This window comes from Podarcis erhardii (genome assembly GCF_964252035.2).
Source record: "Podarcis erhardii genome assembly, chromosome: 1".
NCBI classification, from domain to species: Eukaryota; Metazoa; Chordata; class Lepidosauria; order Squamata; family Lacertidae; genus Podarcis; species Podarcis erhardii.
Genome location: NC_138497.1, coordinates 87,838,165 through 87,863,865, shown reverse-complemented (window position 1 = coordinate 87,863,865; position 25,701 = coordinate 87,838,165). Strand labels below are relative to the sequence as shown.

The 25,701-nt window shown below is 46.1% G+C and overlaps 2 protein-coding genes across 3 annotated transcripts in view; both read left to right on the top strand.

Moving 5' to 3' along the window:
- Window positions 1–6,752, top strand: part of CTDSP1 (CTD small phosphatase 1) — a 29,338-nt gene extending 22,586 nt beyond the window's left edge. The window contains exons 6-7 of the mRNA XM_081853440.1: window positions 228–413; window positions 1,298–6,752. Of these exons, the coding sequence (XP_081709566.1) occupies window positions 228–413; window positions 1,298–1,426 (315 nt within the window). The 3' untranslated portion in view covers window positions 1,427–6,752. The remainder of the gene's footprint in view (window positions 1–227; window positions 414–1,297) is intronic.
- Window positions 6,753–10,893: 4,141 nt separating this feature from the next.
- Window positions 10,894–25,701, top strand: part of VIL1 (villin 1) — a 31,487-nt gene continuing 16,679 nt past the window's right edge. Inside the window, exons 1-5 of one of the 2 annotated variants that reach the window (XM_081852704.1) lie at window positions 10,894–11,019; window positions 16,710–16,859; window positions 20,798–20,903; window positions 22,132–22,206; window positions 24,196–24,392. In XM_081852704.1, the coding sequence (XP_081708830.1) occupies window positions 16,726–16,859; window positions 20,798–20,903; window positions 22,132–22,206; window positions 24,196–24,392 (512 nt within the window). In that variant the 5' untranslated portion in view covers window positions 10,894–11,019; window positions 16,710–16,725. Of the gene's footprint in view, window positions 11,020–16,709; window positions 16,860–20,792; window positions 20,904–22,131; window positions 22,207–24,195; window positions 24,393–25,701 lie in introns of those variants that run through there. The other variant, XM_081852705.1, reaches the window with a different exon arrangement.

Sequence of the window (25,701 nt, the reverse complement as noted above, 5' to 3'; positions counted from 1 at the left end):
TAACCTAGCCCCCGTTCTTCTACCTGGGCAAGGGAAACTGGCCGAGAACCCAGGAAATACGCCCACTTACCTGCTGGGATGGGAGAAACGGAAATCTAATCATCAGAGGAAGGTGAAGCGGGCTTCTGTGGATGCAAGTGGAGCAGTTCCAATCTGTCCCATCCCTTGCAATAGGCACGCACACCTGAGTGTGGTCAAACTGACCCTCCTTCTCCTCCTAACCCCAGTATGCAGACCCCGTGGCTGACCTGCTGGATAAGTGGGGAGCCTTCCGTGCCCGCCTCTTCCGCGAGTCGTGCGTCTTCCACCGTGGAAACTACGTCAAGGACCTCAGCCGCCTGGGCCGCGACCTCACGCGGATCATCATAGTGGACAATTCACCTGCTTCTTACGTCTTCCACCCAGATAATGCTGTAAGTGGCCAGGTAGCCATCAGCTTCCTGGCTTTTGCTGGCAATGCGGAGCGGAAGGAGGGGGTTGTGTAGGCAGAAAACTAAAAAAAAAAAAAAAAAAGCTGTACAGGCTCACTTTCTCCACCCTCCTGCACAGAGCTGCATGCTAGAGCAAAGCTTAAAATATACAGGTGGAGAACAGAGCAAGGGGGGACCTCAATGCGATGGTCACATGCCCATTCTTTGGGATGACCTCTCACACTTCGCTGCAGCACTCTCCCTTTTCCTGTTCACCAAGCTGCTTCCGTCCAGCTCTTTTGGACTACAACTCTCATTGGCTGCGGCCGGTGGGAGTTGGATTACTAGGATCACCGTATCTCTTCAATTTATATCCCACCCTTCCTCCCACAGGAGCCCAGGGTAGCAAACACACCTGTAAGAACCTCATTGAAAAGCATTTTAAAAATAGCTAAGAACAACCACACACTCTCAGCCAGCGGTTGCCGGAAGCAGCATATTTCAGGCATCAAATGCCTGGGGTAAACAGGGATGTTTTAAAATTGCTCCAGAAAGAGCTGGAGGGGGCCAGGTTGGCAAAAGCAGCACTACAAAATTCCCCTTACACTTGGGCAAACACAGTTTATGCAGAGCTCCCTCAACGAAAGCCTGAGGGAGACTCTGTGTGTCTGGGCTGCTCTTGCACTAGGCTGGCATTCTTCCATTCCCACAATGCACCATGATGGGGAGAGTGGGGCTCTGCCTCCGGGTCTTGGCCCCACTGTTTGCACACTGTGGCAACTGGAGCACTCTTCTGGGCTCAAAGCACGCCTACCTACAACTCATTATCATTGTTATATGTATTACGTACTTGCCTCCTAACCGCTTCCCTTCTCCCACCGTGGCAGGTGCCTGTGGCTTCGTGGTTTGACAACATGGCTGACACGGAGCTCCTGGACCTGCTGCCATTCTTTGAGAGACTCAGCAAAGTGGACGACGTCTATACAGTGCTAAAGCAGCACCGGACTAGCAGCTAGTGACCGCAGGGGAGCTTTGGGCAGGGGAGAGGAGAGGAGGGGCGTTTGCCCGTCTCAGCTGCTTCCCTTTCATTGAGCAGGACAGCCTGCTCCTTCCCTCAGCCTAGCCCCTGGCAGCCTCAACGCACAGTGCAGAGCACAAGAAACCCTGCAGGGGGCGTCATCAGAGAGCACTTGTTTCCGTGGTGCAGCAGGACAGGACCCCTCTCTCTCAGTGTCCGAGTGTGATCTTCATCTCCAGAGAGAGGAAGCCCCTTTCGACGCTGTGTTTTTAACGGTTTGCCCCCTTGAATAATGGGCTGAGGAGACTAGGACCTCAGCCCAGTTTTTCCTGCCCCTCTCATACCAAGTGGGACCAAACCTTTGGTCCTTTCTCCTCTAATCAAGGGGGGGAAACCAGAACCCTACCCCATTCCCCTGCCACCAGGTTGGGGGTGCTACACAAGAACTGGTGGTCCCAGGTACCCACTGCATCTCGCCACTGTTTGCATCTTTTCCTCCTGTTTCTTTATTAGGTGTTGAGGCCTAGGTTTCTGGGCTTATAAGTGTCCCAGCTCTGTTTGTGGTGGTGGCGGCCACTGACTTGAGTGGAGGCAGGGAGAGACCCCAGGTGGGAAGTATCTGAGAGAAGTTGGGATGGGGAGACGAAAGAGAACAGGCAGGACTCAGGATAAAGTGGGGGCTGGAAAGATGTGGGGAAATACAAAGTGGATTGAACATTTAGAGGGACTCTGTTGCATCTTGTCAAAGAGAGAGGGCATTTCTGCTTCAGAAAGACAGGCAAAGCTGGTGGGTTTCGGCTGAACGTTTGAGGGGTCCTAAACTGGATGCAGCTTATTTGCCATTGTTGAAGAAGCTTTCTCCTTTGGGGTGCATACTGGATTGGAGTTGTTTCTCCCTCCCCTTGGTGGAGAAAATCCTGATTTGGAGAGGAAAATCCCAAGTTTTACTTAACTTTTTGGAACTGGTAGCAACCTAACAGAGGGGGGAAAGAGATACTTGAGGAGCGAGAGGGAAGAAATTGGTGTGTTTGGGGAGGAGAGAAGCTTTTCTCCGCTGAGACGCAAGATAAAACTAGCTCTGTCAGTTTTGTCAACAGGGCCCTGTGACAGGTGCCTTGAGAGGGGAGGGAGTGACCAATCCAGTGGTTATACCAGCCCCAGATCGCCTGCCTTAACCCCATCCTTCATTCTATCTGGAGAGAATGCCTGAAGCTGTGATTTCTTGGAGCAAGAGAAAGATGGTTCACAATATCAATCGCTAGTAGAGAAGGGGGTCTGAGATGAGAGATTGTGAAGATGGCTGTGAGGAAAGTAAGCGCTACTGGTTGATCTGTGCTAGGGAGGAAGGCCGCCACCTTGAACAATCAGGTTTGACCCAGAATAAATTCTTCAAAGACTCTGAGGCTTAAGAGTGTGGGTTGGTGACACTGACCTGCAGTACCCATGTATGACTCACTCCAGTTGTCCTCCTTGATGCTTTTCTATATTCTACGCCAGCCCTCAGCTTTTCTTCCTTCAGCCTCTGGCTTTTCCAAGGCCTATTCTTCAGCTCCTTCAACTCAGCCCTTCCTGTGACCATAAATCACATATGCATAGGCCATACAGGGAGAGGGGTCAATCTCTTTCTCTGCCGCTGTGGGTTTATTTGTTTTCCTCTTATGCTGTAGTGCCTTCAAACCTTACAAGGCATTGAGGTGCAACTCTTGCCTTTGGGCTGTGGTTGGAATTCTCCTCCTGGATTTTTGAGGCATGTGGGGGAAATTGTGCCTTTTGGAAGTGATGGACCTGTTGGTATCCTAAAGAGACAAGAGTGGATGGACACACAATGCTGGGTTGTGGTGGCGGCTGGCGCCTCTGTTTCCAATGCTTTGCCGGCAGTCCAGCCACTTCAAGTTCCCAAAGGTGGTTTGGGCCAAAATCAAGCTGACCGTTCCTTCCCTTTGAACCATTTTTTCCCCACTTTGCCCAGCAGCTTTGAAAGCCTGTTTTTTAAAAGGAAAGAGAATCTTTAAGTCAGAGTAGAATTGCCTTGGTCCTCTGCCAATCTGTTCTGCAAGATAATGGATTTGCCTTGGTTTCTTTCCAGTGCCACTCTGAATTTGCCTTAAATTGTTTTTTGGATACAAGAAAACCTTGTGCCTTTTTTTTTTTTTTTACTATTGTTCTTGGCTGTTTTGTTAAGAAAGGACATGATGCCAGGGCTCTTCAGAGCCTCAGCCCATTCAGGATGGAATGTTTCAGGAATGGGGCAGGATTTGGCTCTCAGTAGTGGCTCCTGGAGTAGCCTGCTGAGTCAGAGCAAAGCGCATTGCTGAACCTCACTGCCAGGGTGCAAGCAAGCAGTCCTTTGCAGCAAACTATGACCTTCTATTTAAATCTTACTAAATTGCTGTTGTAACATAGTGGAAGTACCTCATCACTGCCAGATTGGACATTATGGGGGATACTGGATGCCTAGAAACCTTTGAGCAGCAGGGAACCTCTGCCCTTCCAAATGCTGTTGGACTTCAATTCCCATCAGCCCTGGCCAATGGCCAAGGTAGATGGGAGTTGCAGTCCAACAACAATTGGAGGGCCGTTCCTGCTTCTAGCAGCTACTGCAGGTGTGGGGAGCCTTTGTCCCTCTAGATGTTGCTGAACTACAACCCCCAGCATCCCTGGCCATTGGCCATGCTTGCAGCACCTGGAAAGCCAAAGCTTCCCCACACCTGAGCTGCTGCTGGAGTTATCCCTCTGGAATGTGCAATGTTTAGTATTGCCAAATTTAAAACCAAGCAATGAGAGCAGGCAGGAGGGAAATATCTTTTCAGAAAAAGTTTATTGTGTATAAAAGTTTTTTTCAGTGGAACAGTAAAAATAAGACTACACACACATACTCCGTTGAAATCCCAAGCGTTCCCTAGAAAGAAAATGTTCTTAAACAAAAAAAATTATCCCTCCTCTTTCTTTCCTTTTTGTTGCTTGCATATTTGTAGTGTTTATGCCAGTAGGATGCAGGATACCCATTATCCATAGTCGCTCCTTGGGATGCCTGAGGAAGGTTGCAGGTTCTTACATGAAAAGCCCTGATTTGCCCCTCCTAGGCTCATGGATGGATCGAAACAGCTCCCCACAGCCCTTCTTTGTGCAACACAGTTCCCTCAGCATTTTAAATGTATAAATAGGTATTTTGAGAGAAAATGCACATTTAAATATGTATTTAAATAGTGAACTTTCAAATTACTTTTTTATTTAAATGCAAGGGTAAAATCATGCCAAAGTGGCACAAAACAAAATAGAGAAGATTCCTAGGCATAATATCTTTTAATCTAATCTGTACCAAAGTCAAGTGAAATTAACAACAAAGAGTTTGGTGGTACCATAGGTGCTAACACTTTGTTGTTTTTACAGCAACAGTCTAAGATGCAAACCACTCTTGGGGCTGTGGGGGAATTGCCGCTGTAACTGAGTGCACCCTTTCTTGAGAGACATGTTCCATTTAATGCATTGGGGCTTGCCTCTGATTAAACTTCCATGGAGTTGCTCTACATGTCTCTTTGTTTTTGCCTCTGAGTTGAAGTTGCCACAAACACCTGCTCTACCCAGTGCTCTCCCATTGGAGTAGCTAAATTTGGCCAAGTTTGTACCATCTGAATTGCATCAAATTCCACTGGCCTCTCCAGTCTCTTGCAGCGTGGTATGGCAGAAACTCTTCATCCTTCTGCACAGAACATTCAGCAATTGTTCTAGTCTGGCAGTGTTGAGGTGTCCGTTTGCTCGAGGCCATGAGTCACTCATGATCTGCAATGCCCAACAGACAAAATGCTCCTAGTCTGAGCTTCATCCAGACAAGCCTTCTGTGTGGGGAGTTGCCCTGTGCACCCCCGCAGAAAAAACATATTTTTATTTTTTACAGAATGTGGAAAGAAGAATTTTAACTGGGCACATTTTTAGATTATATAAATATGTATAATGTGTATATATTTTAGGAAAAATGGAAAATAAAAAACAATGAAGCAGGATGGGGGGGGGAGGGAAACCATCTGAGGATTTTTATAGCTGTATTTTTAACAACGTTCCTGGGAGATGGTGATTGTTTTTGTGTGGTTGGTTGCCATTATTCTTGGTGTAAAAGGTGCGAGTGATCTTTGCCCATGAGTGGACACCTCTGTCAGAGAGTATGCTCCCCCTTCTCCAAACGCCTGCCGATTTCCCCTTCCTCATTTTTAACACATCAATAAGCTCAGCATTAATTAAGCTTAGTTTGCCAGTAGTTAGGATAAGACACTTATTCCACCTTTAATTTGTTTTTCCACCTGCATCAGATTATGGAAGATCCAAACCTGTTCACATCTCGCTTTCCCTGTTTTGCTACAGACACATTCTCTGTTTCTGTCCATCCACCTCTACCCCCTTCTCACTGGATGCTAGCTATTTACACCAAAAATGATACTTGCGGATGTAGTAGCTAGCAAGCCCATCCTTACAGGGGAATGGCTTTTGCTCAAGAGTGAAGCTATTCTCCTTTTCCCATTAAATTGCACCCCTCTCTCCTCTCATTTATTTTCTTCGCAGCAAAGGAGAGAGAGTAGAAGAGTACCAAGGAACCTGAAGCCCTCCAGGCATTTCTGAACTCCGACTCCCATCATTCCTGACTATCGGCAGTGCTGGCTGGGGCCAATGGGAGTTGGAGTCCAGCAAGAGAGAATCACAGGTTCCTCATGCTTGGGGCAGAGATTCAGTGACAGCGAGCAAGTTTAACGCAGTATTGGGGAAACTCCATGTTTTATTGGGAAAAGTAAAAGCTGATAACCTTTTCAGTGCCAACCTGGAAACTACAAAGAGCCACAAGTTTTCAACTAGCCATGTCACTATGGCTGATTTTGCCCTCTTGAGTTTTCTGGGGTGACAGAGAAAGTTGTCCCATCAGATTCTCAGGCCACAAGCTTCTTATTGAAGCTATGCCTTACTGCCCTCTGGAAGGTCCTTAATGCAGGTTGGCAAGGGGTAGAATGTGGCCCTTCAGATGTTGCTAGACTACAGCTCCCATCATCCCTGGCTATTGGCTGAGGCTGATGGTAGTTGGAGTCCAACAGGTTTCCCCATCCCTGCCTCAATGCCTAGCTCCCCCCCCCCATGAGCGATTGCCTTTGGAGGAGGAGATGGAGATCCTCTCCACTCACACCTGTTCAGACTCATGCTGTGTATCTTCTGTTGACCACAAGCTGATCTTTTTTAACAAATGGAAGAGAGAGTGTAAAAAAATCACAATTCCAGATCAAAAGTGCCTTTTTGTGTGATTCAAACTGTAAAATAATCTTTAAAGAAAAAAAATTACAAACTCATGAGAACAGCCTCTTGGTGTTTTTTTTCTGTGTAACCTAATGCATAAGCTGTTGTTTCTTTGCTGATCATGGGTGATAAGAAGAAATGCAATACAGGTAAGGGAATTTCATTTTATTAGTGCAATAGTCCTTAAAACAGGATTATGATTTAGGGTTGTTTATGATTTACTGTCTAATTTATACGTCGCTTACTTGTCAAAAGGGCTTCTGAGCAGTTTGAAAGTATAAAGCCAGTTATGAAGGTTTATTTCCTCACACGTGAACATTCGTTGGCCAACTATTCCCTCCACATTTGAATACTGGAAGCCCTCTAAGAAGTGAGAACACACAGGGTCTAAATTGTCTGTGGCAGGACTAGAAAGATCTTTGGGTCATATTTGGAAGATGTCTGAAATTCATCTTGAGTGCTCAGCAGCAAAAAATGGCAAATTATATGTTAGGAATTTTTAGAAAAGGGGTTGAAAATGAACAGGGCAGGATCGTCAGTATCTTTATATAAACCTGTGGTGTGACTGCATTTGCAGTGTTGTGTAGAGTCACCCCATCTTTTAAAAATCTCTCACTATAACTGGAAAATATGCACAAAAGAGCAACAAGAATGAAAAAGTTGCCGGACGCCTTTTTTGTGAGAAATCAAATAAAAATGAATGACATACTGATGGAGAACCTGCGGCCCTCCAGGTGTTGCCAGACCCCATTTTGCATCTGCGTAATTGGCCAACGGTCGGGAATGATGAGAACTGAAGCCACCAACATCTGGTGGTGGAGGCAGAGCTTCCCAGCTTTGGAACTGAACAAACCAAATGCAAATTGACGTGTGTAGAAAGTTCTGGAAGTAACAACTTAAAACCGTTGACAAAGCGAGTGACAAGTTATCTGATAATCTGAATCTGAAACTCACTACAGGCAGGATATTTAACCATTTTCTTGATATATTTAGAGCTGGAGAGGGACTGTAGATCAGTGGTGGAGCATATGCTTTCAATTTGAACTGGACTTTGGGGTGACCTTCAAAAGGACTCAACTGGCTAACAGAAGTAACCCAATTATGCAACAAAGAGGTAAGGGTGCTGGATGGGACTGGATTACAAAAGAAGAAAACAACCACTGACGTGGGCCAGGCCATTTTGCACACAGGGAAACACACATGCTCCTCCCAGAAAATGATAATAGTTTTACTCCATTACAGAAGAGGGTTCCCTGCTCCTTCTACATCTCCCATCTATGCGCACAGCCTCCAAATGTCCTAGTTGGTTTCTGTGTCTCAGAAAAATAGATGAGGAATATGTACCCCCCATACATTTTTGGACTCTCAACTCGCAGCTGCCCCAACCAGCATGACCAATAGTCATGGGTGAAGGAAGCTGGAGCCTTAAGAACTTACCAGAAGAGCCCTGCTGGATCAGGCCAGTGGTCCATCTAGTCCAGCATCCTGTGGACTAGTCAGATGCCTGTGGGAAGCCTGCAAGCTACACCTGAGCGCAACAGCACTCTGCCCACCTGCCATACTCAGCAACTAGGATTCAGAGGCATAATGCCACTGACAGTGGAGGCAGAACACAGCCACTGGGGAAGCAACATTTCCCTATCCCTGACTTTACAACCAATACCATTGCAAAAGGCGGCATGGTTCCACCTTGACTGTGTCTAAGTGGTTTGGGGGTGCTGATATGAAAGGTGTTGCAATATTGGTTGCAGAAAGTGGGTGTGCAAGAAAAGGCATGTCCATCAGTCCTACTTGTGTACCCAATGAGGCAGTTGCAGCAACAGGGAGCCCCCACCTCCACCCCCAACCTTCTGCTTATGTATCTCCGCCACCCAAAGCTGTGGGCAAGCAGGCGAAGACTACACCTGCGTGAAACCTGTTTCTGCTCCTCCCTCTTCAATCCTCTTCTGGTCCTGGGAGACAGGGGAGCAGGAGAGGTGGCGGAGGTGTGGAAACCCTTGACTCCACACCAGTCTGACATACCGTATTTCTCGCCCTATAGGACGCACTTTTTCCCCTCCAAAAATGAAGGGGAAATGTGTGTGCGTCCTATGGGGTGAATGCAGGCTTCAGGAAGCTATCCGCAAGCCTTGGGAGCCCGGCGCGACTTCCCGCCAGGCTCCCAAGGCTTGCGGACAGCATCCTGCAGCCCAAAACCTGGGGAGTGCAGCGGAGCGCACCCCGGGCTTCGGGCAGCTCTCCGCAAGCCTTGGGAGCCCGGCGCGACTTCCCTCCGGGCTCCCAAGGCTTGCGGATAGCAGCCTGTTCTGGGGGCTGGGGTCAGGGGAAGCTCGGGCTTCCCCCACCCCAGCCCCGCGCCTGGGGGGGAAATATTTTTTTTTCTTTATTCCCCCCCCAAAAAACTAGGTGCGCCCTATGGGCCGATGCACCCTATAGGGTGAAAAATACGGTATCTCTTCCTGCTCCTGCCCCTGTTCTTCACTATTCAGTCCTGCAGCAGCTTCTGCTGCTTGACTCTCATCTCCTGGCTGTTACAGGTTCCCCCAGTTCACTGATCCCTGCTTCAAAGTCTGTCTCCAACCCCCGCTTCTCCCAATGCCCGCTCATCACTATCCAGCCACCAGCCCTCAGTGTCCAGTCAGTCCCTGACAACCACGCCAGGGAGAAAGACTCGGATAGAGATTTAACTAATATATAATGTTAGTAAAAAAACAACAACAGGTAAAGGTAAAGTACCCCTGACAGACTACTCTGGGGTTGCGGTGCTCATCTTGCTTTACAGGCTGAGGGAGCCAGTGTTTTCTACAGACAGTTTTTCCGGGTCATGTGGTCAGCACAATGGAACACCGAAACCAGAGCAGCACATGGAAACGCCGTTTACCTTCCTGCCGGAGCAGTACCTATTTATCTACTTGCACTTTTTTGGCGTGCTTTCAAACTGCTAGGTTGGCAAGAGCTGGGACTGAGCAACAGGAGCTCACCCTGTCGCAGAGATTCGAACCACCAACCTTCTGATCAGCAAGCCCAAGAGGCTTAGTGATTTAGACCCGCGTCAGCTTACTGCAAAGTTGTTGTTACTGCTTCTCTGTGAGAGAGTTTGTGCCCATTGCCCAGCACCAGGATAAGTGGGGTTGGCCTCTTTTGTCACAGGGCTAAGTGTCATTTCACATACAGTGGTACCTCGGGTTACATACGCTTCAGGTTACATACTCCGCTAACCCAGAAATAATACCTCGGGTTAAGAACTTTGCTTCAGGATGAGAACAGAAATCGTGCAGCAGCGGTGTGGCAGGAGGCCCCATTAGCTAAAGTGGTGCTTCAGGTTAAGAACAGTTTCAGGTTAAGAATGGACCTCCGGAGCGAATTAAGTATGTAACCAGAGGTACCACTATACATCTTAGTGGGGAGAATTTCACCTGTTGCACATTCCTTTCTCATGATGATGAGAGAAGTCATGCATGGTTTCCCTTGCTAAGTAACTCTCTAGTTTACAGAAGCTACCTGAGGGTCTGGACCCAACAATCCTACAAGCTTGAGTGTCCCTCTCTGCACCTGTTTGGGAGTCTGGGTGCAATGGTTTAATCCACCATGCCTCTGAAGAGTCCATGCTCAGAATACGGAACCAGGAATCAACTTCAGCCACGTTCTGGACCAAGGCATTTTGCTGCCCCTGTCCCTAATCAAGGGCCATAGTACCCAAGGCCAGTACAGAAGTTACTTTTGCACCTAAAGTGAAAATAAAAAAATCTGTAGCCCTTTTATAACACCACAAACCAGCTGCCTAAAGCAGATGCCTCCCTCTGCCTAATGATAGGGCCGGTCAAGTGAAGAGGGATGGTTCAGCCCTGAAGTTTTGTCCCTGCACATTCAGTTCATCTTTTCTATTGTGCTTTGGATCTAACCCATTAGTTCCACCCAGAGGCTGCAGAAAGGCCAATTTTCTTCATCTTGTTTGTTTGTTCCTCAGTCTCTGTCTGGCTCTGTTCCTCCTAGTTAGGCTTGACTTGGCCTTTGTTTTCTCTGTTCTCTCCCCCCCCCCACCCCCCACTGCATGAGCGTCTATCTTCCCCACACCGCCTTTTAAATAGTGTTTGCTGGAATTCAGCTCACTGGGGGCCACGAAGGGGGGTGTTAACTGGCTGTCTACTGGAGCAGGAATAATCCATGCCTAGGCTGCTGGCTTTGCCACCCTCCCTCACCCAGACTGTTCTGCTTCTCCCACACAGACTAGGGCATAGCAACAACAACCAGCAACAAACTACAGAACCGAATTAATAATTTGGGGGTATTAAAAACATTTGGCATCTGCTCCTGCATCAGGTAAGCTGTGAGGCTGTTGTCTTTGAGCTGGAATGTCACAAGGTGGGGCAGGTAGGATTGTCAACTTATCCGCTGGCCACTGTAGCTGTCTCTCTGGAAAACAGCTTAGGATCCAGATAGTCAGTGGTGATGTTTATCTCTTTGCTGTGAAAAGCTTCACCTTCTGATTTCTTCATATCAAGCTGTTGTTAACATCACAAGAGCAGGCCAGGCTGTTTTGTGTTTACTTGTGAGTTGGCAACCAATGGGTTGGTCAGATGGCAATCATTGGAAAACCAGAATTTTGCGCGAAACAATGATTTTCTGCCTTTTGAAGAGATGGCGATTGGCAGCAGCTCTCCAGGGTTGCAGACAGGGGACATTACCAGCCTTTTCTGGGGATGCTGGGAATTGAATCTGGAACTTTCTGCATACAAAGCAGAGGCTCTATCACTAAACTACAGCCCTTCCACCCCACATTGCTAGAGGCTCTTTGCACACTATGCAATATTAAATCATATTGACAGCCGACAACTCACCTTGTACTGACTTCTGAAAGTGGACATCTTAGTACATGGATAATAAGTTTTACTTTTTATTTTCAATGTATGCCTCACTTTTTCATCCTTGAGAGGTTTAAACTGGTGTTTACTATGCAAGAAAGAAAAGGAAAGGAAAAGGAAAAGAAAGGAAGGAAGAAATTTATTCTGGTTGCGCTAATTACAGAATAGTGGCAACTCAGAAACATAATCAGCACCATCACTTATCTGAATAGACAGTTATGGGATGGGATGGTGGAGAAGCAGTTCGTTCAGACAGCATTTTGAAAAGCACCCAAATAGGAACTATGATTTAACAAGCAGGAAATAGGGGTCATTGGAGGACATGCATTTTTGTTGAGATGTTGCAGGTATTTAAAAGATTCTTATGTGGGAGAAAAGCTGAGTGAGGCTAAAGTGAAGCCCATCATCACAAGAGTGGGTGGCCAAACAGCGGTCCAGACAGCCAGGGGAAAGAGGAGACAGGCAGGCCTGACTGCAGAAACAACTCATGTAGAAGCAGCTCCATTGTATGCCACATAGCAGCCAACTCCTAGGGGCCATGAGGGCTTTGACCCCTGCAATAAAATATTTCAGGGGTCTGGGCCCCCACAAAGGTGATGGGCATTGTCATTCAAATGGTGTGTGTGCTCCACATCATGTGATCGCTTATGCAGGGCGGGGCTTACCTAGGCCCCCACAATATGTTATTCTAGTTGGCGCCCCCGGTATGCCATATCTTCAATGTAGCCACTGAAGCATCAGCATGCCATTTGAGAGTTGTGCTCCAGCACTTTCTGCAATGGATTGAGGGAGGTGCAGCCTTCAAATTAATGGAAATGCAGCAAAGCATTTGACTCTGGGATTTCTCCATCACCCATTTTCTTAAATGAGGAGGCTTGACCCAACAGTCATTATCTGGAACATACCTACCCACCCACCCCCAAGGCAGGAATATATTCCAAAAGTCTAAGAAGCATGAGCAGAATGAGGAAACTAGACGATGCATTCATTTACTATAATGCAAAAGGATTAAACTAACGCAGTAATGTTTAAATGGCAAAAAATATTCCCCCCACCATTCACAATTGATCATTGTAATGTAGTGTTCTGCACTGTGAGTAACAAAGGCCAATTCATAGCTGTAGATGCAATTGCCAGGTTGTTGGCTGATAGGGTTGTCTTCAAGGATAGAGACTGCATCCCTATGGAACCAAGATACTATCTGATGTTTGATGATTCATACTCCTGAGCTATTGCATAACTGTTTTTAAAAAATACTGCTAGCAGGAGTTGTAGTAACAGTAATTGCTTAAGAAATATAGTTGGGTTAATTCAGGCCTTGAAGCAGAGGTGGGAAACCTGTGGCCCTTTGGGTGGTCTTGCACTCCATTTCCCATTAGCTCCAGGCAGCAATTGAGACCTACGATATATGTTAATACTCTGTGTTTTATCAACACTCACCTAGAGAAGATGAAGGAAGGGAGCTGGTTAGCTGAGTTAGTCTGAGAGGGTGCCCTGAATAAATATCTAAACTGGCTAAACTGTCCAAGGTACAACTGGAGAAGATTTGGTACAGAGATATATTGCCCCTAACAGCCGGACTGAGTTGTGGGAATATTTGGCTGAGGTAGTGGCAGAGGGTAGTGGCAGCAACCGTGCCTCTTGAGTCTTCAGAAACAGTCAACACTTTTAAGACCCCAATGTGAGTATCAGTAGTCCCTCGTGTACACACTGTCCCTTTAATAAGCCAAAAATCTTAGTTCAAATTTTATCCTGTCTCTAGTGTGGGTGTCCTAAGATTACTACACATGCTCTAATTCCTTTATCCTTCCAAGGCACTGCAAAAGATGATAGTCCACAGGCCAGGGCCAGAGTCGACATCATAAATGGTTTCTCTTCTCCATACACTATTTGTTTTCCCTCAAGCGATAAAAGTAATAAAAGTAGGAAATTGCTTGTTAATATTTGAATAAGCTGCTGGGGATCAGCTAGGTAATGGGGAACAGACTTTCTTCCCATCTGAAACCACTGGTATTCTCCTAAATAAGACCACTCCAGCATCTTCCCCTCACCCACAAGTATCCTAGATCCTGGCCTTCCTGTCAGTAACCTTGTCAGTAACCAGATGTGGCAAACCTTCAGCCATCCAGATGTTGCTGAACTACAACTCCCATCAGCCCCAGCAAGCAGGGCCAATGGCCAAGGATGATGGGAGTTGTACTTCAGCACCATCTAGAGGGCCAAAGGTTTCAGTCATAGGATTGCCATATCTTGGAGAGCAAAAAAATCAGACAGACCATGCCCAAGCGCCTGCGCCCAAGCCGCTGCCCCCCCAAAAAAAACAAAAGAACAAAAATTCCAGACATTCCCTTTTAAAATGTAAAAATCCCCCCAGATGGGCATGTTGGCCTCCCCAAAAGAGAACGCGTCCAGGATTTCCCAGAGGTATGGCAAGCCTATTCAGTCACCTGTCCTATAAGATTCTTCCTCTTTGCCCTGCATGGAATCGTGTTCTTACAAATGATGCCTAGATGATGTTTTTTGTCTGCGCTAGGCTGATGCAACAGTTCAATGAGCTGGAGTGGTGCCAGGGGTAGAATGTGGGGCTGACCGTGGAGTAAGATATGGGTTGAAATCTGCAGTTGACAACAAGCTCAATGGAAACAAATAAGCACCCAGTGAAGCACCTTCCAAATGGGCAGGATATGTTCCTTAGGACAGGAGCCAGTTAGCAACATGGCTGCTTTATTTAAACTAACTGAAGTTCCTTAAAATGTATTCAAAGGCATCCCCATATATAACACATTGTGGTAATCAAGGCTGCTGGTTACCAGAGTGTGCTTTTCTGAATGTGCCTCTGCTGTCCGGTGGTGCTGGTGATTTATTTTCAGTGGCTGCTTTGAAGACTGGGACTTTGTGCTCTGGGAGAGGCTGTTTCCTCCTCCCACCCTTTATCTATTAGCACTGCAGGTGCACGAATCTCTTCTGCTCCTCTCTTTCCCATGCCCCTCCCACTCATAGCAGCTTGGGAGGTGGGGGAGGTGGGGAAATTTACACCGAGGAAAGAGTTACATGCCCTGTCCTGGAGCAACAGGATAACAGGCACAAAACCCTTGTCCTTGATCTTCAGAACCACTCAGTGGGGTTGCCAGTTAGCAAAACAGTAGCCAGGGGAGAGCCTAATTGTAGATTTCCCTTTCAGGGCTGGTTTGGACCGGAGGGGGATGAAATTATTTTAAGTTACAATGCTGTTCTGAGCATTGCTTAAGAGAGCCCTGATCGTTTCCACCAATCGATCGCTTATCGCTTGGCATTTCCTTATAAGCAAATACAGAGTCTTGGGCTGGGGTGCTGTTTGGTTCTTTTGATGGTGGGTTATTGTTATTGGTGCTCTTGGGTGTTGTTAGTTTTGTTGTATCTTTATTTTAGATCTTGAGATTTATTTATGACTACTTTTGTTATGGGATGTGTGTGGCTCTGTGGGTAAAACCACAGAGCCTAGGGCTTGCCTATCAGAAGGTTGGTGGTTCGAATCCCCGCGATAGGGTGAGCTCCCGTTGCTTGGTCCCTGCTCCTGCCAACCTAGCAGTTTGAAAGCACATCAAAGTGCAAGTAGATAAATAGGTACTGCTCTGGTGGGAAGGTAAACAGCATTTCCATGCCTCTCTGAATCGCCAGAAGCGGCTTAGCCACGCTGGCCACATGACCCGGAAGCTGTACACCGGCTCCCTCAGCCAATAAAGTGAGATGAGCGCCGCAACCCCAGAGTCGTCCGCGACTAGACCTAATGGTCAGGGCTCCCTTTACCTTTTACTTTTGTTATGTTGTAGTTAACCTTTCTTTTCCATGTTGTAAGCTGCCTTGATCGTGGCTTGAACTGTGGATTGAAAATTGTTAAAACTCCTTCCCTTCTAGTACATTGTCAATTAGGGAGATAGGAATGAGCGGTTGACAGCAGGAGTTGTATTGGAGAGAGATTTATTTCTGCTAGCTCAACGGCAGAGATAAGATAAATCGAGCGTTTCCCCAGAGCCATAAAAAGATCACTGCCAGAGTAAGAGAAGGCCTTTGGCCCTTCAAGGGGTCACTGACAGCTGTTAATCGCATGCTTAGAGCGTAGGATGACTGAGGGAGACTTTCGGAGCTAGGTGTGGCTGCAAAGGAAGATATTGCTTCTGCCAGGAGTAGAAGGGCACTTCCAGATGGGCTGCTGTGAAATGTGTACAAAGCTGGGGAGCCCATTCCGTGTTTTGTGTGTGTTCCAGTTCACCAGGGTCAGGAGGAGTTATAGCCATGTCATACAATCTCCCACACAAGGATGAATGTTCACCAAACAGGTGGTCTGGAAGTTCCCTAAGTTTTATAAGAGAAGTCATACACACAGAATATCCAATCGCATGCCTTCTGATTGGAGATGAAACATGATTAACGAAAATAAATTTAATTATGACTCTTCAGAATGTATATGAATTATAAATGCATCTTAATGTGCAACATTAACTGGCTGAAGGACAATTCAATTTGAAAATTTAAGATGAGCATGCCATACCCTACAGGTTTTTTTATGACTGTGTGCAAGGATCACCCTATGCTCCCCTGCAGAATGGACAGTTGGTGCTGACTAATGTTGAGGGTAAAAAATAGAATGTGTTTAGAAGAAGGGTGCAGTTCAAAAAGTCAACAGATTGCTAGCTCACTGTTAATAATACTTTCCCACTATTCCCCTACCCCCGTCCCCCACATCTAAAAGCCTGGTGCATTGATTGTGATATATTTCCACCTGCAACTTAATTTGTTGCCAAAACTTGCTGTCATTTTTAAGAATCAAAACTGCAAAGGTTTGCCCAGTTCTTTCTTCCAATGTTTCTATTTGTCGACTCTCTTTCCTTGGAGGGTTTTAAGCAGAGGTTAGGTGGTCATGGATGCTTTCGTTGAGATACCTGCATTGTAGGAGGTTGGGCTAGGGTTGCTATATTTCAAAAAGTGAAAGTGAGCTTTTTAAATGAACTTCGCTGAAATGTACTAAACCGACATGGACTGCCATGCATCTGGACATTTCAGCAATTTCTGCTCAGGTGTGTGCACACATGGGGAGTGAGATGAGGCTCGTGTGCCAATGCTCGTGTGTCAAAGGACCTTAGGCTCACTCTGCCATTCTTCCGTTCTTAGACACGATTGCCCTTATATGGCGAAGGCAGGTGGCGATGGCATTCCGTGCCGAGGGAAGGAGGGTCCAAAGGTCACCCCGCTGCTTGCTCTGTTCAGGCACAGTCCGTCTCCAAGGTGCTGTGTGCCCACCAAACAGACACCGCAGCAAAGGTAAGGAGGTGGTTCCGGGGAGATCCAGGGCCTGCTTTGGACTCTCATCTGTCCTTGCTCTAGCCCTCGGCTTCATGCCAGCATTGTCTTGCCCAAAGCAGCCTTCCCCAGGCTGGTGCCTTCTAGATCTTTGGGGGTAGCAGAATGTGCAGGCGAAAGTGGATGGCAGCTGTAGTCTAAAAGACGAGGGGAGCACCAGCTTGAAGAAAGCCGTCCTAGGAGAAGATAGCAAGCAGCCTCCTTCCCCCCTCTGCTTAGTCTGGGTGGCTTTTCTTGTCAAATGATTTCAGGTTTCTGAGGGGCGAGAAGAGGTTCTGAGCCTTTATAGTGAAGCTAGGGTCCAGGACCCCAATTTCAAGGTTTCTCCTGAGGCAAAAATGATGCTTATGCCTCCTGCTTGGACTGAACTCATTTTCTATGGACTCTACACTGCGTGAGGTTAGAGGTGTGAAGACCAGGGGGGAAAGTGGAAACATTTATGGGGAAATTAAATTTGGTTCTTCACATTTCTGCAGCAATTTGTGCTTTTAAAAAAATCCTCATGGAAATTATTCAGCATTTTTGTGCGAATTTCTCCTAAGAAACACATTTTTACATGCAGTTTTCACCAATGTGCACATTGTTTTTGCAACTAATTTCCCCTAACGTAATGCCTTTTTGTATCTTATTTCCACTAATATATTCATTTTTATGCTCATTTCCCCCTAGCACACATGTTTGGGTAAACGTTGGAGAACAAAATTTGGGAAAGTGTGGATTTTGAAGGGTGGCGGTGTTTCCGTTCTCATATTATTTCAGAAAGTGTGATTCTTATCAATTCAGTTTTAAATGCAAATTGAATTGATTTTCTCCCCTGTTCCTGGTAGAGAGGACCTCTCCTGGTTTTTAAAAGTGTTAATAGGAACCAGGGGGCATTGTAGATCCAGAGCAAATTGCTGCAGATATGTGAAGAACTGCATGAGAGTGCCCGTTGTTGAGCAGCAAAATGGGAACATAAGACATTGATCCTAGAAAGGCAGCAATGGCTGCCTGTGAGCTACTGGGCCCAATTAAAGGCTTTGTATTAGCTTGCAAAGCTTTAAATGGATCAAGGCCCAAGTACCCACAGGAGTGCCTCTATATCAGCAGATCTAGTCTTTAAGATAGGCAAGAGAAGCTCTCACTCATGCTCCTTGCTAGGATTAATCTCTGATATGCTTTCCCTCGCCTATCTTAAAGACACATGGCAGAGCCTTCTTCGCTGTGGCACCCTGACTATGGCACTCCCTCCCCTTAGAGCTGTGGTTCTCCTCCTTGTTTAACATTTAAACATTAGTTAAAGATGCATCTGTTTACTTAAGCCTTAGCAGAATGAAGGCATGCTAATTGTGTCTGGCTGTTAACCAGAAGGTTGGTGGTTCAAGCCCACCCAGGGACTGCAATGGATTCCTGCATTGCAGGGGGTTGGACTAGATGACCCTTGGGGTCCCTTCCAATTCTACAGTTTTATGATCCTAATGCTGGTTTTGTGATTGTGCTATGGTTTTTTAAATGTTGAGGTACTTGTGTTAGTATTTCAATTATTTTGACTGGATTCTGTTGTTTTTAAACTTTTATTATATATCCCTCTCAGCTCCTTTTAATGGAACAGGGATAAAAAATGCAATCAATTAATTGATAAAAACACAAATCTGCCTTATACCTGATCAAACTATTGGCCCATCTAGTCCTGTATTTGCTGTGCCAGGATTGGAAACTTGTGGTCCTTCAGATGTTGCACCTCCCATCACCCTTGGTCATTGGCCATGCTGCCTGGTGCTGATGGGAGCTGCAGCTCATCATCATCTACTGTAGAGAGCATAAGGATTCCTGGTCTTAGGCAAGTCTTTCTAGGCTCTGCTCTTTGAGACTCCAACTGGAGGCTGCCAGGCATTTGGTTCGCAAGCCATGTGTGCTGCCATTGAGCTATGGCCCCTTCCTGCAAACCTGAAATCACGTTTCATGTTCATTGCCCAATTTAACATATTCATCTTAAAACCCATTGCCTGGAAGTGAAATCTGTGGCAGTGATGTAGAGTGAAGGGATAAATGGAAATCCCTTTTCCAAGCCTTCTCAAGTTCTCAAATCCAGAGCTGTCTGCATGCATAGCACTTAAAAAAATAAAAAGGGTTTGAACCAAGATATCCCAAATTCTGATGAAAGCTGAATTATGCAAAATGTTGGGTTTTGTTTTGTTTTACATAATTTATTTTGCTTTTGCTAATCATGAAGAGGAGCAAGGAACCCACACAGAAGTCCTCTTCCGCAATGACCCTTAAAAATCTAATTCAGTCGATTTTCTAACTTCTAATCTTCATAGCATTTTTTCCAACATACTTCCAAGCATAGCTCTGCAATCTTAAGGTTTTGAAAGCTGCTTTCCCCTTAAGCAAATCTTAAGATTCTTTCAGAAGTGACTTCTGTGACCAATGATATGTCCAATGGCTTTTCTGCATTTCTGCCTGCGTGCGTACAGGCCTGCCTATAAATTGCCGATAAGCATTCATATTTTAGCACCAGGCAGAGAAATTACAGGTGTGCATCACCTCTATGGACTTTATGATTTACATGCCTGAGCTAGACTGCACTGCACTCCCTAATATCCTGAGCTGGTCTGTGGAAAGCGACTGCTGCCTTTTTCACCCCTTAAAAGCCAAACTTAGCTGATTAGGGAAACACCTGGAGCTCAAGTGAAGAGGAGCTGGAGAGCTGGGCATGTATTTTGTTATGAGAGGCAGGTTTAGGTTTGAATCGTAGCAAATTGTTTTCCCAGGGCACCAATTTCCCTAAGATTTGCATAGGTTAATTCATGTGCATAGATTCAAATTTAGAAACCATTACTACAATTTAAATTGAAATAAAGTACATCTCACCATATTGGAGAAGACTTTGATCAGGTGACCTGTGTGTGCCTGCGCAGTCTGTCGGTCGTCCAAGAGCTGACTTTGGATGGGCAACTTCAAGGTCCAATTCTGCTGTCCCTTGTGGAGATTATTTCTCTTTAAACTGGGCTTGGACCGGCCTGTCCTCAGATGATAACTCTTTACTGTGTAAAGTAGGACACGTGGCTCCATCCTACTCACTGTGGGGATGAAGGGGGCTGGGGCCCATGCCCTCTCTCCCTCAACCGTTCTCTCACATACTCTTCGGCTCAGTTCCCACCATCTCCATGTCGCTCAGAGAGCTGCTTCTGGTCAGTGTTGACAATACTGAGCTAGATGGACCAAATATCTTACTCAGTAACTTCCAATGTTTCTGTTCCTACACCTACACACTTGCTCTCTCACTCTGTCTTCTGGAAATAGGAAATAAACTTAAAGGAAATCAGCTGTGACATCCTTGGCAATGTTGAAAGCATGTGTGTACATACATAATTACTCATTCAGGAGACACAGGTTTAAGGCTGATTTCCCACCAGCTGTAAAAATCTTTACCTTTCATTTGAGTGAACCCAAACAATGTTTTTGGTAATAATAACATTGTAATAACAAGTCTTTTGGCAAGAGCTGAATTAGTTTGATTTAAGCAAAGCCCTTGGGCTTTTGACACAGACATCACAAGATATCAGTTCATCTGCATGGTAGTTAAAATGTCTAGTTTCCTTTAAACTAGCTACCAACTGGTTAGTTCCGCTCTAAATTCTTGCAAGGAGAAATTAGATCTAGGAGTTATCTAGCAGCTCAGGTTGAGCAAAGTCCTAAAGCACAGCAGTGTGAACCATTTAGCAAACTTTTAGGAATGTGATCTGAATGAATGCAAGGAGTAATAGTCTGGTTTTCTTAACAACATTAATGTGGAGGTGGGGAGTAGCGATGTGAAGTTTGGGGTCCGAGCATAGACCATTCTTCTGCAATATTTAAACGTTGGTTGGTTGTAACCTGGCTACATTGCTAATGAACTTTCCCATTCCTAAGGGCAGATCCCCCCACAAAACATTGACCATCACCATGTCAGCAGAACTTAGTGCCAAAGTGACCAGGACTCTGAACAAAACCACACCCGGACTCCAGATATGGAGAATTGAGGTGAGTGTTTGTTTAAGTATGTGGTAGTATAAAGGTGAGAAAGAGACCAGCATTTGGAGGCATGTCTCTGTATGTGTTTCTTCTCTTCCCACGATTCCACCTTCTCCTGGGATCTCCTGCCTTTTAAAGGAGAAAGAGGAGAAGCTGAAACACAATTCACTCTAGATCAGGAGTGGGGGGCGGTGTCAGGCCTGGAGGGCCAAATGTAGCCCCCATGGCTTCTCTACCTGGCCTCAGAACTCTCCATGGGCCACACTACTCAGTGGTTCTGCTCTCCACCCTGAGTGTTTTTGCCTGGCTGGAATGTGTTCTTGAACTCGAATAATGCTGCTTCCTTGCCTGTGTGGAGGATACAAAGGGGTGTATGGGTATGTGGTTCTATATGGAGCCTTCAGTCCCTGTCGTGGTGGGGAGGAAAGGCGGGGGGTGTGTCTGTGTGAATGTGTAGAAACTAGCAAAGGAAAAAAGAAATTTGTTGCTCCACCCGGTTTTTGTCTCTGGCCCTGCCCACAACTGGCAACAGCTGTGGCCCTCAGGCTGCAAAAGGTTTCCTAGCCCTGCTCTAGACTCCCAGCTCAGTGGTGCAGAGTCCTTGTATTGAATCTCTTATTCTGAGGGCCAAACTAGATTGATATTAATTATATAAATGCAATTGATGTGCACGAAGTAGCAGCTATGGGAGAGGCTGGTCAGCATTAGGATCACATAAGGGGAAAGGGGGTTAATCCTTTCACTTACAGCCATGGTCCCAAACCCAAATACTCCCCGATCCAGAAGCTGCTGTAAGCACTGGGAAGCCTCCACCAGCTGAGCTGGGGCAAAAGAAGCTGTTACAGCTGGCCATCAATGGGGGGATTTCCTCCCAATGCAAATAGCAGCTTTGGATGATGGATTTTCATCAAGACCGCAACAGGGGAGGATAGAGTTAATTCCCCCCCTTCCCCTCCTGTTCTTTGATCCTGATAATTATTGTTTCTCTTCATCTGTGGTTCTACCCTGAGCTATGGCCTTTCCTCAGAAGACTGAGGTGATGGGATTTGGCAAAACTAAAAAAAATTAAGGTGATGGGACTTGGTAAAAAATAGGCTATTGAAGGAAGGAAGGCAGGCCAAATGTTTTAAAATGAAGATAAAGGCAGGAAGAATGCTCTTTACACAACATAAGGGTGTGTGATGATCTTTAGTACTGTATATAATTCCAGCTAATTCCAACCCCCCTTCCCTTCCAGAATATGGAGATGGTGCCTATTCCACCGAAAACATATGGGAACTTCTACGAAGGAGATGCTTATATAATTCTCTCGGTAATAGGAATTAAGAATGGTGGAGGCCTTTGTGTCACTATGCTTGATGGGACAAAACAGCTGGAGAAAAGGACGAGGCTCAGCCCAAGAAAAAAGCAGGAACTTTTCTCATGTAAAGTATGGGAGGTGCACCATGGAGCATGATGAGGCCAAAGAAGGATACTTCAAGGGAAGGTTCTATGTGGCTAGGAGTAAATGTACTCCAGTCCTGTCAAACTTACGTATACAGTAGGCTACCACCCTAAAGGCCGCACTAAGTTGCTATTACTTAGATTTTAACAACAGCAGCAACAACATTAATATGTAATTTTTGAAGTCAGGAGCAGTTCCCAGAGATGGGCTGTCTTCAGCATTAGGACCACATTATGTGCCTTCAGACCAGGGCTGGCCCTACCATTGGGCAAAGTGACCATCTCAGGCAGCAGATGCTGGGGAACAGCAGCAGCAACCCCCTCTGCCCCTCACTAACCATTCTCTTCTGTAAGAGGATATCAATGATTCCTTTCCTGGCCTCCTCTAAACTACCAGTAGTCTGCTGCCTTAGGTGTGTTAGAGGACATAGGAAGCCGCTTTATATTGAGTCAGACCAATGGTCCATCTAGCTAAATATTGTTGAAGTTGACTGGCAGTGGCTCTCCAGGGTTTCAAACAAGGGATCTTTCCCATCCCTGCTTGAAGATGGCAGGGATTGAACCTGTGACCTTTTGCAGGCAAAGCAGGTGCTTTATCCCTATGGCCATTCCCCTAACACTCTCCCATGACCAGCGTTAAAGTCATATTCAGTTGCCAGTCCAATTAGGACCTTTACCTAGAATGGGGAGGGGGTGCCTTAGGTACCAAAGGTCTTGAGCTGGCCTTGATTCACGCCACTTTGTGCATCCAAAAATGTCTGGGTTTGCTGTATTCATTTGTTCAGCATCTGTTGCAATGGCTTTGCTTACCTCTCAAATATCACCTATTAGCATAAGCAAGGCAAGTTTGGGGTTTTAAAACAATTACCCACTTTATTGATTTAATAAACAGGACCAGTTATTACCCTAGTTGGAGAGTCAAGTGGTTTAAATACCTTTTGAGAGCTGATGTCGTATGGTAGGTAAGAGAAGACATGGAGCTCTGAATGAAAACATTGCCAGTTCAATTCTGCCATGATCTTATAATAAGGTGGGCTTAAGCGTCACTCCTTCTCAGCTCAGGGATAACAAGATAAAGTACACTTCATTCTCAAGTGATACATAAAATCCTAAGTATTTTTTATTTTGTTGCTGATCTATTTTAAAGCTTGCTTCATTTCAGAGCTGTTTTTATATTAGCTGCTTTAACACAGTCACTTAATTTCATTTTTTTAAATTGCTGTTCTTGCATTTCTGTGTATTGGAAGCTGCCTTGAAAGCTGGTTTTGGTCAAAAGGTAGGGTCGATATAAAACAATAAATAATACAGTATTTCACATCCTACCCTTCCATTCCCAACCCTTCTCTGTTCTCATGCTCTGCCTTTTTGTGAACACCTGTATCGATAAGGCATGGGTAGATGAATGAGCTGAGTAGGTAGATCAAAGCAGAACTCCTTGCAAGAACCCTGCTCTGTGTGATATATGTTATAGAAGGAGGATAAACATTGCAAGGTTTCTAAGAGAACAGAACAGCTCCATCCTCAAAGATGTCTGCTTGCTTTCTGGCCTTGAAATGTCACAGTGTGACTTTTCTTAATGTTTTTGCTTTTGTTTTAGAATTAGCTACTTTCCCCATTGCTTTTACATTCAGCAAAGATCTGGGGCTAGGATAGTGATACTGATTTGCCCATGCATGAGGAAACCCTTTTGTGTTTGAGAGTAGAGATCTGAGTCAATGTCCCTTACTAGTAGGTGGACTTGGAGAGCTGAGTGTGTGAATCAAAATGCCCATCATTGTGGCATTGACTGAGCACCGTGGGACAGAGAAGTCTCTGCAATTTTGGTGGGCCTGCTAACCAGCTTCAATTTTCCAACTAGACGCATAAGACTGGGAACAACTTCACCTATGACGTCCACTTCTGGCTGGGCAGTTCATCATCTCAGGATGAGCAGGGCTCAGCTGCCATCTACACCACCCAGATGGATGACTACCTGGGAGGAGTAGCCGTACAGCATCGTGAGGTCCAGGGCTACGAAAGTGACGCCTTCCGGAGCTACTTCAAACAGGGGCTAATGTACGTAATGCTCCTTATTGCTTCTGGTGGCTGATCCAGGCAATTACAGCTTCTTATTCCTTGAGCCACTTTACATTTTTATGTGTTGTGCCTGTGTTAAGAGAAACATGCTAGGTAGTCTCAATTGGCAATAGTTCCTCCGGTACATGTCCACTTTGTGTTTAGAAACACACATCAGCCCTTCCGGTGTTTCCTATAGGTACTTGACAACTCTTGAAAAAAATAAAAAATCTGGATATCTGGGTGGGGACTAGTGGGATGGGGCCATATGGGGCGAGAGGACAGGTAGGGGAAAGGTAAAGCGACCCTTGACCATTAGGTCCAGTCGTGACCGACTCTTGGGTTACAGCGCTCATCTCACTTTATTGGCCGAGGGAGCCGGCGTACAGCTTCTGGGTCATGTGGCCAGCACGACTAAGCTGCTTCTGGTGAACCAGAGCGGAAATGCCGTTTACCTTCCCGCCAGAGCGGTACCTAATTATCTACTTGCACTTTGCTGTGCTTTCAAACTGCTAGGTTGGCAGGAGCAGGGACCGAGCAACGGGAGCTCACCCTGTTGCAGGGATTCAAACTGCCGACCTTCTGATCGGCAAGTCCTAGGCTCTGTGGTTTAACCCACAGCGCCACCCACGTCCCGAGAGGACAGGACTTAGAACCAGTTCAGTGATAGTGCTGGAGAATGAAGCCCAGCAGATTTTGACGAATCCCTGCGGGCAGCCTAACACAAAGCAATCTATTTCCCTAAAGTGAGCAGCTGGAGGAAAAGGGGCAGCTGGGAGGAACTGGAGATAACTGGTCAAAAGCAAAAATAGACAGGGACAGAAACAGTGCTGTCCTTACTACAAAGTAGTTGTTTCAAAGTGGCAGATTCCAGAGAGGGTTCCATTGCACTACCTTTCTTCTCTTTCTGGCCAGGTTCAGAAGACATGACACTAACCATGGTTTAGCAATCCTGCCTGTTCTTCCTCTGTGGATTGTATGTGACTGTCTACTTGAAAGTGTGGGTGTGATTGCCTGCATGTGTGACCCCCATCTGCTGAGTAAATTTGCCTGCCTGCCTTCCTGAATATATGTGTGTCTCTGTGTCTCTTCCCCTCTGCCGGGCATGTGAGTGCATGTCCCTGCTTGCAGGGTGGGGCTCTGTGTGTGTATGTGTGGTAAGTGTGCTATGACCACACTTCTCACTGGCACATGTCACTGGAGGGGTGGACAACTTCAGACTTCAGCTGAAAGAGATTTGCCGCTCCTTGTTTAGCATTAAAAAAGAACCACAGTGAGACTTGGCCTTGTATGTTGTCCTCTGCTCCTT